Source organism: Melanerpes formicivorus, unplaced genomic scaffold (assembly GCF_026170545.1).
Source record: "Melanerpes formicivorus ecotype bairdi unplaced genomic scaffold, bMelFor1.0.p_v2 SCAF_6, whole genome shotgun sequence".
NCBI classification, from domain to species: domain Eukaryota; kingdom Metazoa; phylum Chordata; class Aves; order Piciformes; family Picidae; genus Melanerpes; species Melanerpes formicivorus.
Genome location: NW_027142358.1, coordinates 15710580 through 15723676, shown reverse-complemented (window position 1 = coordinate 15723676; position 13097 = coordinate 15710580). Strand labels below are relative to the sequence as shown.

Here is a 13097-nt window from a genome sequence, read left to right as displayed (position 1 = left end):
CACTTCAATTTAGAAAATAATGTATAATTACGTATATAAGCAGGGGAAGTGTGATGCTTTTCTGTCTGCTTGAGCATTTTCATCAGTTACAAACTGAAATGGTATATAGCTTGAGTATAAGAGGACACAGTCTCAGGCTGCACCAGGGGAGGTTTAGGTTAGATGTTAGGAAGAAGTTCTATACAGAGAGAGTGATTGCACATTGGAATGGGCTGCCCAAGGCGGTGCTGGAGTCGCCATCATTGGAGGTGTTCAGGAGGAGACTTGATGGGGTGCTTGGTGCCATGGTTTAGTTGTTTAGGTGGGTTGGATTGGTTGATGGGTTGGATGCAATGATCTTGAAGGTCTCTTCCAACCTGGTTTATTCTATTGTATTCTATTCTGTTAATGACGTTTTCTCTTAGCCATTAGCTGGTTCTCTACACCCTATCTACATTTAGCTCATTTCTTCTTAAAACTTTCAATTTGACTTACTCTGTTTAGGCTGTTCCTGTAACCCATCTGTAGAACCTATCTGTAGTGTTAGTATTCAAGGGATTATTTTAAAGTGATATTTTTAACTTGAAGTAGCACAGGAGGATGAAAAGTTATCTGCCACTGTTACCACCATAGGTCATAGACTATTGGTTTTTTAGGATATAGCAATAAACCAACAGATTATTTCATGCATGTGTACCTCTGGAAGGCTGGCAGAGGCAGTGACCGCTTTGGGTTTGGATTTTCTGAATCGCTCCAACTAACCTCTTAACTATGAAATTCAGGCAATAAATCATGTGAGACAAAGGTTTTCTTCAAGAAGTTCTTTGGTTGGAATGCATAGGATTCTGTGTAGTACACTTTTTGTGATATTTGGAAGCTACACATTCAGTGCTAGACAAAATAGGACTTATAATATCATCTATGTTATAACTTCCTTTAAGCAAAAAATCCCGCAACAACAATCAAGGTTTGTGTATTTGTAATGTTTACATAGGTCAGGTCTGAGATATAGTTAAATAACTGGATTTGCTTTACCTCTACTAATTTATAATTAACTTTTATTCTGTATTTACTAATATACTTGAGAATTATTCTTGCTCGGTTGTTTCATTTCTGTATGTGTTCATGTGATCAGACTGAATTTTAATTCTGTGAAATATTTTCCAGTTGAAAAACGTTAGCTTACTGTAAATCAGCTTTGCAGAACATATGGGAAAAACATTTGTAAACTGCTGGCCTGAAAGAGGGATTGTATAACTTAATTATTTTTTTCAGTATTTACATTGAATTATTGACTTTAAATTCCATGTGCTGTTATTTTTTTCCTTCTTCATGCAAACTACTATCAAATCCAATGGAAATTGTTTATGAGATGAGCAAGCAGAACACAGCTTTACATTAATAGATATTGGCAGAAAGAGAGATGATTTATTATTTTATATACACATATGTGTATATGTAAACTACTCATATTGTCTCAATAGTAAATATTCATTCTTTATACTAAACTGTTAGATTTTGAAAATGTTTTTTAAAAACAATCCAGAGGCATTACTGTAGTTAATGTATAGGATTCAAAGCTGTGTTTTAATTAAATCACATTTCTTTACATTATAAGCTATTAAAAACTCTTTTTTTCTCTTCTGTCATGATCTCCTCTGCTTCCCAGAGGTTTCTTCATATTTCTTATATTTACAGGCCATACATTAGCAAATCATCAACATATCAACAGGAATAATCATCTGGTAGGCATTCCTTCCAGAAGGAAACATGGGATTCAATAACTAGACTTCACAGGGAAAAATAAAAACTGTGGACAGATAGATATGGTAAACAGAAAGACAAACAGATAATTTAAGTTGACAGGCCATCTTGGACTCATTAGACATTTGAATGTGATTAAAATTAGAAGGAAAAAAACAGGATTATCCAGCTAGTGTGGCGAAGGTCCATTTGCTGCAGTAATGAGAGGCATAGCTACAGTGACATATTATATTAAATAATTCAATACAATATATAAGAGATTATTTTCCAGTGGGATGAGAATGTAGTAAGAGAATGTGACATAGATTGCATTATGATTCCCGAGGTGTCTCTATTTCCCATCTGCTAACCATTGTTCAAATGAAGTCTCACTTAATGATAATGAAAATCTGATGAGTGTTAGACTGACAGACAGAACTAACAGGACAAACTTTTCTTTTTTCCAAAATTTTGCATTCACATTAAACTGTATCTGTGCTTATGAAAAAAAGAAAGAAAATGTGAGACATGACATATAACAGCATTATGTCTTTAAAAAAAAAGAAGTGTATTCTGTGTCTCAAATTACATTCCATTCCTACAATAACAACACATATTTTATATTTCTAGTTTAAATTGTAAAAAATTCAAATTTTCCTTCACTCTGCCTAAGCTTTAAAGAAACTTTTGTTTGGCATCAAAAGAGCAGTTGTTGCTGTCCAAATTTTGACCCAGGAAATACTGAATTTGGTTTATAAATCTATTGATCTAACATGTTCTACAAAATATACAGGCCATGGCTTTAAGTGTGAACATTCCAGGAAGTGTATTATGAGAAGGCAGAACTGGTGAATGGATCAATAAGTTTTAGTGAATCATCACAGAATGTTAGGGGCTGGAAGTGACCTCAAGAGATCATGTAGTCCAATCCCCTGCCAGAGCAGGATCACTTATACCAGGTCACACAGGAATGCATCAAGGCGTGTTTTGAATGTCTCCAGAGAGGGAGACTCCACAACTCCCCTGGGCAGCCTGTTACAGTGAAAAAATATTTTGCTCATGTTTCCCTGGAACTTCATATGCCTCAACTTCCACCCATTGCCCCTTGTTCTGTCATCAGGCATCAATGAGAAGAGCCTGACTCCACCCTTCTTTGAGGAAAACAAGTTGAACTTTACAAGAACTTGTTTACTTCAGCCATCACAGTCTGCTACTGGCAAAGCATTTAGATACTCAGTAGATGAAGGAATGATCAGAACATTAAGCAAAAAGACCATAAAGAGATTTGTGCATATGTATTTGATATAAGTATTATAATTTTATACAGACATCTAGATCAGTATGCATCACACTTCATTTATTTACTTGACAAGTGAACACCATGTATTCAGCTGAATGCTGCAGAGAATTTTGTGTTTATTACCTTTGATTTATTATGACACATTGGTTAGAGTGAGTTTTTTCAAGTTCTTTATACTCATTCCAATAAAGTGGATATAATTTCTTTCCAAATAAACAGATTTGCCTTTCATACTATGTCCTCTGAAGGAAGAACTATGCAAAGATACTTTTTGAAGAATTCTGTTCACAGTGAATCTGTTTTCATTTACATGGATTAAGTGTATGTTCTCAATTATGTCAGAATTCTAGATGCTTTAGAGTTTACTCATTTAATCCTTTTTTTCCTTCGTGAAACTGTTTGTATCTGTGGTAGCTTTGGACCGTTTGTCACCATTTTTGTTGACTTTATAAGAAGCTAGTGTATTTATAGCAAACGTATCATTATGCCAATAATTGAAGGGAAAAATAATAGGTGCTATAGAGAATTTCAGTTGTGGAGATTCACAGTTAAAATCAGCTGTGTAGAACTGAATTGTTTTTTCATATTTAGTCACTGATTTTGAGAATGATAAGTAGGTATGTGAGAGAATGCATTAGTCTGGCTTTATTGGTTGATAGAATATGGGTCTAGATAAGCTTCTGACTCAGTAAAAGAATTTGGTTTTGCAGCATCACTATCATATCATTGGGATTTCCATTGGCACATTAAACTTGTTTCACCTCTGATACGTGATACCAATGACACCTAACAGAGACCTTAGTTCTACTGAATACTTGTCAGCAAGAAAAATGTCTGAATTCCTGAATTGTGGTTTTCAATATTATACAGGAATTTCTAAATTTTGTTTATAAAGAATGAAAACAAACAATCGAAAAATAAGCAAAAGCAACAAACCACCCAAAAAAAAAAAAATCAAGCATTCAATCATAATAATTTTACTTTTTGCAAATTTGCATAAACTAAAGCTTCCTGCAGATTGTTGATCTAAAAGTAGTAACACAATGTTTTCCTACCAACCAACTCTTGCTCAAAGCTAAAGATACCCAATGTGGTGGTTTTATTTCTCAGTACATGGAAAAAAAAATGGGTTGTACATGGGAAGGGGATGGTTATTAGAACAAATGGAAGAAGTTATAAATCTTCAAATCATTTACACGACAGATTGGAACTATATAAACTGTCCAGATTTTAAGTAATGTACATAATAACTCCCTCTGGGCAAGTAGGAAATCTGTTTTCAATTTCTTCTTCTTCTGAGCAAAAATATAATTTATATTAAAAAGATATTTTTTTCTTTCTTTTATTTGGGAGGCGTGGTGGTGGTCAGTTTTCAACCAAAAATTAATGCCAAGTATCTTATAAAAACATACTGTTTGAAAATAAGGAGCTTTTATTGTAATCACTGGTCCAGACACTGTCTTGCACTATTTAAGAACAGCAAAGAGAACTGATCATGTCCAGCCCCAGATCAGAGTGCTAAAAATGATACTATGGTGCAGATTCCTTGTGGCACTTTCAAAAGAATCAGTCTTGATGCAAGAGTATTTGACAACCAAATGGTTTATTTTCACTGGAGCAGGTTGCTATGAAACCCTACTGAATGAAAATCATAATAGGACTGAATACCAAATGCATCTACTTCTACTGGGATTTTTTTGCAGTAGATAATCTGTGGAGATCTTTTCCTACCTTATTTACTTTGTAATCTTTTTTTCCTATGAAAGTTTCTTCTGCATCAGAGTAATTAGTGTTGCAGACTCTCTCTGGCTTGTGGCTTTTCTCTTCAGTTTATCCATATTTTTTTAAATGACAAAACCCCCTTATGAAGTGAAATCTCCTAGCAATGAAGTAAATTGCACAGGAGTGCAGTGTAGCACAAGAGCATTCAAGAAGAGATTGTGCTAAAACCAAAAGCCAGGATCTGTACAAAGTGGTTGCCTTCAAGAAGAAATTATTTCTGTTATTAAAATTAATTAAAAGTAATTTGCATCATCTATGCAAATGGAAAAGTTCAATTTCTTAATTAGTAATAGATGGAAACATTTGATGAAACTATTACCCATAGTTTCAAATTGTTCCTCTTAGAAAACAAGTACAGAAAATATAAAGAATAAAAATGATTGCTTTTAGTTGTTATTTATAATTTTCTTGAGCCTGTGTGGGGTTTGGTGCAAGATGGCTTTACACTCAGGAAGAGTGCTGAACAGCAAGAACATCCTAATATATTACTCTAACATGGTTTATTAAACACAGTGTGTTCAGAATTTAGATCTAGTAAAGGACAAAGTTTTTAAATGCTCTTTAGAATCTGAACTTCCTTGACTTTTTTCATTTACATTGATCCATTGAGTGGTGAATCATCCATTTGGTGAGGAGTGTGTCTCAGTGCTTGAAATCATATTTTACTCTTCTCTGGACGGTTATTTTCTTGACCTAACTGTGAGTGCAGTAACACATTGGAAGCCAGTGCTGGCAGCTCAGGAAATTGACCACTAGGGAAACTGGGCAAGAGTGCTTCAGAAGGGAGGAATATAGACATGATTTTATCCAGTACAGAGGCTGCTGCAGACTATGTCAAGCTGCAAAGATCCCTGGGGAAACCTCTTAAGGACCCCTTACACCAAAAAAGAAAGAACTAACGTGTTTTATATTTTGTTTTCTGACATTGTACTGACCACTTCGTAAACCAGGAAATCTTTAACTTGGGGATTTTTTTGGGGATGTATTTTTAAGTGTTTACAGTCCCAAGAACTCATTGCTCTGTACACTTACTATGCAAACCTAATCTCACTGAAGCAAAAGCAGGCACTCTGGATAGCTACTTTAGTAATAAATGTTCCTACTATTGAGTCCTAGTTCATAAAACCCAGTGTGCTCAGTCTCATGTAAACATGTTCCCTGTCTGTCAAAACGAGTTAAACCGCTGACATTTTTGTTTGCTGTTATTTCTAAAATTACACCTGAGTCCCAGTGATGTCAGCAAGAACTCAGGCAAAAGTACTTGTTTAAGTTGATCATATTTCAAAATAAAGCTATTTAAAAAGTGGTAATAGTAAACCAATAGGGTATGCTGTAATGGTACTTTATTGTGATTTGCTTTTCTAGTCATCATCTGAACCACTGCAAAAGTAACTGTACATGATGGTGATGTTATTCACTGCATAATGCATATTATTGATTTATTCTATTCTGCATCATTGTCCCTTTTCCCATGAATTCTATACACTTCTCAAACACATTTCATCAAGCATCAAATTATGAAACATAAACAGACTCCTATTATAGCCCATTACATAAATAATCATTGCTGCCACCTATTATTTGTTTCCAGCCAATGAAGTTTCTACATTACTGAGTTTTCACAGAACAATTATGATGTAGGTGAGACATGGATGGTTTGCTTCTTACCCCTGAAATGACTGTACTTCATGTTTGGCAATTTGAGTGCCAAATGAATCTGTGAAATAGTATATTTGTAGCATTTGTGCGTAGATTATATGACAAATTTACATGCTGTTAGAGCAAGAGGTGTCTTCATATCCTCTTTCTGACTTCTGAGAGCAACGTGGTTATTGGTAAAATAGTTACCAAAATCACCATCTATTTTAAACTCTTAACAGTAGTGAAAGCTGGGCTTGAGTTTATACCATGAAGGCAGTTATGAGACAATGTAGAATATTCTAATCACAAAGTTTTGGACTTTGCTTTACAACAGTAAAGGAGGAAAGACCCCTTAAGGCAGGAAGAATGCAGTATCCTATGCCTTCAGCCTTTCAAAATTTAAGATGTAGAGTTAAAAAACGTGTGCCTAGGCATATACTGTGCTTCCATTTAACATGGTCAGATACATCTAGTAATAGAAATGTAGAATAGTAGAAGCCCTAGTGATGTCATACTCTATGCAGACTTTGATTATTTATTTATTTTTTAATCAGTCTGTTGCATGATGCAATAGTGATATTTTTTTTTTTATTGCAAAGTACTCTCCTTGTAGGAGTTATGATAGGAAAAAGATTTCTCTTTTTACTGATTTACCGTAATTGGCAAGCTTTGTACTGTCTTTGTTGGCATAAGTGACTACTTCGAACCATGATAAAGTATGGAATCATATTAGGGAGATTTGCTGTCTCAATATGTCATAACTCAAAAATTTAAACAGCAAATATCAGTAGAGGAGGAAAGACATGGAGAAAGATGTTTAAATTAAAGAAACCTGACTTGGAAAGAGACAGGTTAATAATGTATAAACATATATATAAATTATGCTACTTATTGTTAAATGTGTGATATAACTTGGCCAAATGTTTTGTCAATAGTAGTAGTCTTTGCAAGTGTGTATGTATTTGCAATTGCAAAGCACCCATTAGAACTTATGTTTTTCTTCTCTGACTCCATGGAACAGGATCTAGACAAGCATTAAGAAGAGATTAATGCTCTTTTATTGCCAATAAATTACTATTTCCTTCTCTGCTTTCTTGCTTATTTTACCTTTTATTCAAGATTAACTCTTATTTTTCTGTAACAGGCACATAGTTGTCTGTGGTCATATAACACTTGAAAGTGTGTCCAACTTCCTGAAGGACTTCCTGCACAAGGATAGGGATGATGTCAACGTAGAAATTGTCTTTCTGCATAAGTAAGTAATCTTTCAAGATTAATTTTAGATGAAAGTCTTTAAGTGAAGCTGTGTCGTTTTGAGAAGACAGAGCATCTTTCAAGCTCCAAATAACTGAAAAATTACTTTGTTAACAATGTATTTTGAGAAAAGAGTTGTTTTCTGCAATTGTTTATAAACCATTTCTAAGTATAGTTTTTTTAAGCAGAGTTCAGACCCAAATGTCAACAGTTGTGAGGTAGATACCTAAACGTGTAGTTGAAGTGGAAATGGAATGTTGAAGTGGAAATGGAATGTTGAAGTGAAAAATACTAAAATATTAATAAATATATGTGATAATCTTCTCTAATGGCAAACCTGTCTAGTGAAATTTTCTACTGAAAATTTGAAAATCAGTAAATTTAGTGGAAAATACTGTGTCATGTGAATGTATGCTATCTGAGAATACATTTTTGCCTTTGATTTCCCTAGGGGAAAATGATTATTTCATATGTAAATAATTATATAAAGAAAAAATTAGGTGCAGAATTTGTTTCAATATAAAGGAGATACATTACAGATATAGTTAAGGTCTAGTGTTGCTATTGTTAGTACTGGTCTTTTACTAAGGATCAGTAGCACTTACACAGTGATTTTATTTAGTCCTTTCAAATTGAACTACAGATAATATTCTCAAGGAACTTGCTTGCTTTCTTTGCTTCTCTAAGAAACAGCAAGAATTGACTGTGGAGATGCACATTTCCACAGCGGAAATATATGGTGATGGGAATCAGGAAACTGCATATGCACATGAAGAAAGTTTAGCAGCTGGCTCCTTATTTATGGTTGCTTTCTTCTGTACCTTCACAGGCAAATATTTGTGTGCATCTCTCATTTTCTTATTAAATTTAGCATTTAATATATTTTTATTTCTAGCAAAATGAAATGAGGCAGAAAGTCATAGCATAATTGTTTTAGTTGTAGCTCATATACACCCCAGAGTCCCTATAGGGTTTGTTTTCTGGCTTTTAGTTATTTTACATTGATCTCTCTTATTCGAAGCAAACAACTGTTTTGAGAATAGTGGGGAAATGCAGAGGATGATTGTCTTACTAAATAATTTCTGTGGAGAATGCTGTGTAAGGATGTTTTTAAATGTTTGCACCAATTCTTCTGGGTTCACATCTGTGAGAAACTGACATGATGAGTGTGCAGTGGCTAAATGGAGTGAGCTAGGAGCCCTCTAGACAGAAGTAAGGAAGTGGAAGCAGTATAGTATTTGTATTTTAAGCACTGCAGACTGTTTTCACACCACAGTAAAAGCATTAGCAGAAGTCTGAACGCCTAAATTTTATGAATTAAGGGAATGGGGCAGAAATGTAAACTGACTTCTTGTTTGCTCTTCTGTCTGCAGTATCTCCCCTAACCTTGAGCTGGAAGCTCTTTTTAAACGACACTTCACTCAGGTGGAATTTTATCAGGGTTCAGTCCTTAATCCCCATGACCTGGCGAGAGTGAAGGTAACAACTATGTTCTTCTGTTGTCCTGTTGAGTTTTGGGGTTTTGTTTTGTTTTTTAAATGTATTCATTGCATTATTTGGAAAAAAAGAACCAGTAAATCTCTTCTTCATGTAACCCTAAAAGAATGTTTTTCTATCTCTTAGCTTGTCTAATAAATAATATCTTTTATTATAAACCTTTTTTTTTCCCCCTTGTATCTTTGTATCTTCTATTTGTAGATCTCAAAAGTTACAATAACACAGTGACTTAAGATATGTTGTCTGCCATGCCATTGAACTCCATAAGTTTTTCATTGGGGTTTAGTTCAGGAGTCTAGTTCAAGTTAATGTTTGATATAATAGAGCAGTGTCTTACAGTAATTGCTTAAAATACATACCTTCATCAGCAAGATTAGAAAATACCTTTTTAACCTGTTAAACTCTTTTTCTGTTGTCTAGAATCCTGTAAAAAAATAAAAAAAAAAAAGTACAATTTAAGATTCTTTGGTAGCTAAAATGAGATTATTTTGTTTTCTAAAATTCTCCATAGTTAATTAGTTTGTATGATTGAAGCAAAGCATGAACCTTATATGGAAAAAAAAAAGTAACAAAAAAAGATAGCAAACTGTCAGTTACAGCATTATCTCTTTTATGTTCCTTTTTTGTTTTTTAATGGAATATAAAGCAGCTGCTTTAGCCAATAACATTTCAGTGCAGTGTTAACACTTTCTGGTGTACTAATCATCTCTTTTGTCCATTTTGGCTAGAGAAATTTTTTCAGTTCATCAGAACAAAATGTTCTAATTATGACCATGTAATTCCATGTTGATATTTTTTGTTTTGTATTATTCCACTCTTTCTGTTGGTATTGGTTGTGAAAAATGCTTTTTGTCATTTGCTTTGAGTTAAATAGAAATAAGGTTTTTGAAAGGATAGAGATCCTGTGAGCAGATCAGTTCTCTTTGTGCTTTCTAGAACTTGGTGCTCAGATTCTAAATTGTCAGTTCAGCACCTTATCCTATCTAATAGGAGGGTATATAAATTCCCAGTCACAACTGCAGGACGTGTGGGAGCACTATACTGATACTTGGAAACTTCCTGTCGATTTAGGGGTATAAATTCAGCATTTTATTACAAAATATGCATCCATTAACACCTTTATGCCTTGGCTGCCTTAATAATTGAACTACTTGCTTGCTCAGAGCCCCATCTAATGTGACCTTGAATGTTTCCAGGGATGCTGTATCCACCACCTCTCTGAGCAACCTTTCCAGAGCCCTATCTTGCCCAGGCCTATCTTGCCCTATCTTTCAGCCTTCCCCCCTAGCAGAGGTGCTCCAACCCTCTGATTATTTTTGTGGCCCTCATCTGGGTCACATGGGTCCATGTCCTTCTTGTGCTCCACAGGGCTCCAGAGCTGTACACAGTACTCCAGGTGAGATCTCACTGGAATGGAGTGGCAGGATCATCCCCCTCAACCTGCTGGCCAAGCTTCTTTTGATACATCCCAGGATAGGGTTGGCCTTCTGGGCTGTGAGTGCACATTGCCAGCTCATGTCCAGCTTCTTACCCACCAGTACTGTCAGAGTCCTGATCAGAAAGGCTGCTCTCAATTCCTGCATACCAATACCAAGAATTGCCTGAACCTGGGGGCAGGACCTTGCACTTGGCCCTGTCAAATCTCATGTGGTTCACACAGGCCCACTTCTCAAGCACGTCCAGGTCCCTCAGGACAGCATCATAAACAATATTCAGGAAAGTGCAATGCGTATATGAGAGCTGTTGTAATCACTCACATTCACTCAGGTTAGCCAGTGAAAGGTTTTTATTAGCAGTATTAAGAACTGACATTCGCACTTGTGGTTGCACTGTTGAATGCTCTAATACTTTATGGTGAAAGAAGAGCTGGAAAGAGATTTATGCTATTTATGTTTGCTTTTTCTTTGGTGTCTCAGATAGAGTCAGCAGATGCGTGCCTAATCCTTGCCAATAAATACTGCGCTGACCCAGATGCTGAAGATGCCTCCAATATTATGAGGTAAACTCCCAAATTTTCAATAGGTTTCTTTTGGTTCTTAACTCTGATTTCTGGTGTCCAGATAGGCAATAACCACACATGGCTTTAATACTCGTCAGTTGCACTTGAAGAAAATTGCAGAATTATTTCTGGCAGACAGATTGTCTCATAAACTCAGAGATGAGGATATCCTAAATTCATACCTAAACTGTTTTAATTAACTGCTTTAGAAAGAGTGTGTCAGAAGGGCAGCTTGGCGCACAAGTTCTGGTTCTCTTACTCATTTTGCAGGACCTAAGGTTTAAGCATTTATAATTGAACACAGTCCCAACAGGGATCAGGGCAAAGGGAATGCAGTTATTTTGTTACAGTAGGTTACATGAGTGTATGTATTGCGTGGGCCTGTCAGTGGGTCTGTCTGTCGGTCTGTCACTGATGGGACAGAAGGACCCTTACTCACTTTATACCTCTTTGCCTCTTGGTATATCTACTCCTGCAAGTAATGCACTGCAGTTACAGGGGGTAGCAAGGTAGTACATGATAGTAATGATACAGTGGTCTCCTAGCTCATTTTTACACTGAAGATCAAAAGTTGCTTATTTTGATTAACAAGGCATTTACCACATATGGGGGTCACCAGATCTTGCTCTGCTTCTCTCCTTATAATTTCTAATGAAAAGGAGATGAAAGAGTCACTCAGGAAATGACAGCCAGGCTTACAACAAACTGAAGCCATTCCTTTTTTTGCGGTTTGTTATGCAACTCAAGTTTTAATGATCTCTGCTTTCTAAAATAAAATGTCAATGAGTTGCTACAAATTATCTAAGATAGAATTGGCTAGTGTTAGGAACTAGTTTGAATGGTTTGGTTGGAATTGAAGATCTCAAAGGTCTTTTCCAACCTGGTTAATTCTGTATTCTGCTGCTCTGTCAGATATTTGCAAGCTGTGAATATAAAGAAGAAAATTTTAAAAATTAATTAAATTACTCCTCTGGAAAAAGTTCACTGTGCAACATTGATCTGGTTATCTGTGGAAGGAGCATGGCTTAAATATGCCTAATTTAATTTCCCAGACGTGCTTTTGAGTTGCAATGTGAATAACTTTATTTTGACATTAATTACGTAAATACATTAAAATATTTCAGTTGCAGATTAGTGCCTTCTTAACAGATTTAATAAATCCAATGTAATAAAATGTCAAAGAGTAATTTTGAGTGGAATTCTCTTGTGTTTTCTCACATGTATATGAACTTAATTCAACAAAATTGGATGTTTAATTAAATAATTCAGCAAGAAATGGAAAATTAGGAGGAAGACTTGCTTTCTCCATCCAAAAGAAAACATAAATTGAAGTCATGCACACAACTGGTTTTTAATGTTTCATACTCTAACTTCTATATGCTTCAAAGCACAACCCACACTAGCAGTTTAGAAGATACTTACTGCAAAACACCAATGTAAAAATAGAATTCAGTCTTCTCAGACTGATGATTCCATAATAAATAGGTTTTGTTTGTTTTGATTCTTGTTTTCCTACCATTAATTTGTATATACAGAACAGAGTTTTTTGCCCTGTTTCTTTATGTTTCTCCATACTTTTTTCATTTTAAAATTGTATATTTCTCTCTTTATGACACATCATGAATCCACTCATTTCTCAAACATTTTTCTTTCCAGCCACTGCTAATCCGTAAACAGTTGAGTGTATATTAAAATCATTAAATAATTAAGTATGCAGGCAAGCTGCAGATTATGGAAGTAGCCACATAATTTATGAATTCAGTGTTCAGGCATCAGTTTTAATGTTGAGTTTTGGAATAATCCACTAAAATTAAGATGAAATTGCATTTGGATTTTTTTCAAGGAATTTAAGCACAATGAATATCTAGCAACTATAAATAAATAATATCTGATGGTGCAGAA

At 34.9% G+C, this 13097-nt stretch overlaps 1 protein-coding gene across 20 annotated transcripts in view; it reads left to right on the top strand.

Moving 5' to 3' along the window:
• KCNMA1 (potassium calcium-activated channel subfamily M alpha 1) overlaps positions 1 to 13097 on the top strand; it is a 410890-nt gene that overhangs the window by 264188 nt on the left and 133605 nt on the right. For all 20 annotated transcript variants that reach the window (XM_068139897.1, XM_068139896.1, XM_068139895.1 and 17 more), the window contains 3 exons: positions 7590 to 7700; positions 9073 to 9178; positions 11113 to 11195. In XM_068139897.1, the coding sequence (XP_067995998.1) occupies positions 7590 to 7700; positions 9073 to 9178; positions 11113 to 11195 (300 nt within the window). The remainder of the gene's footprint in view (positions 1 to 7589; positions 7701 to 9072; positions 9179 to 11112; positions 11196 to 13097) is intronic.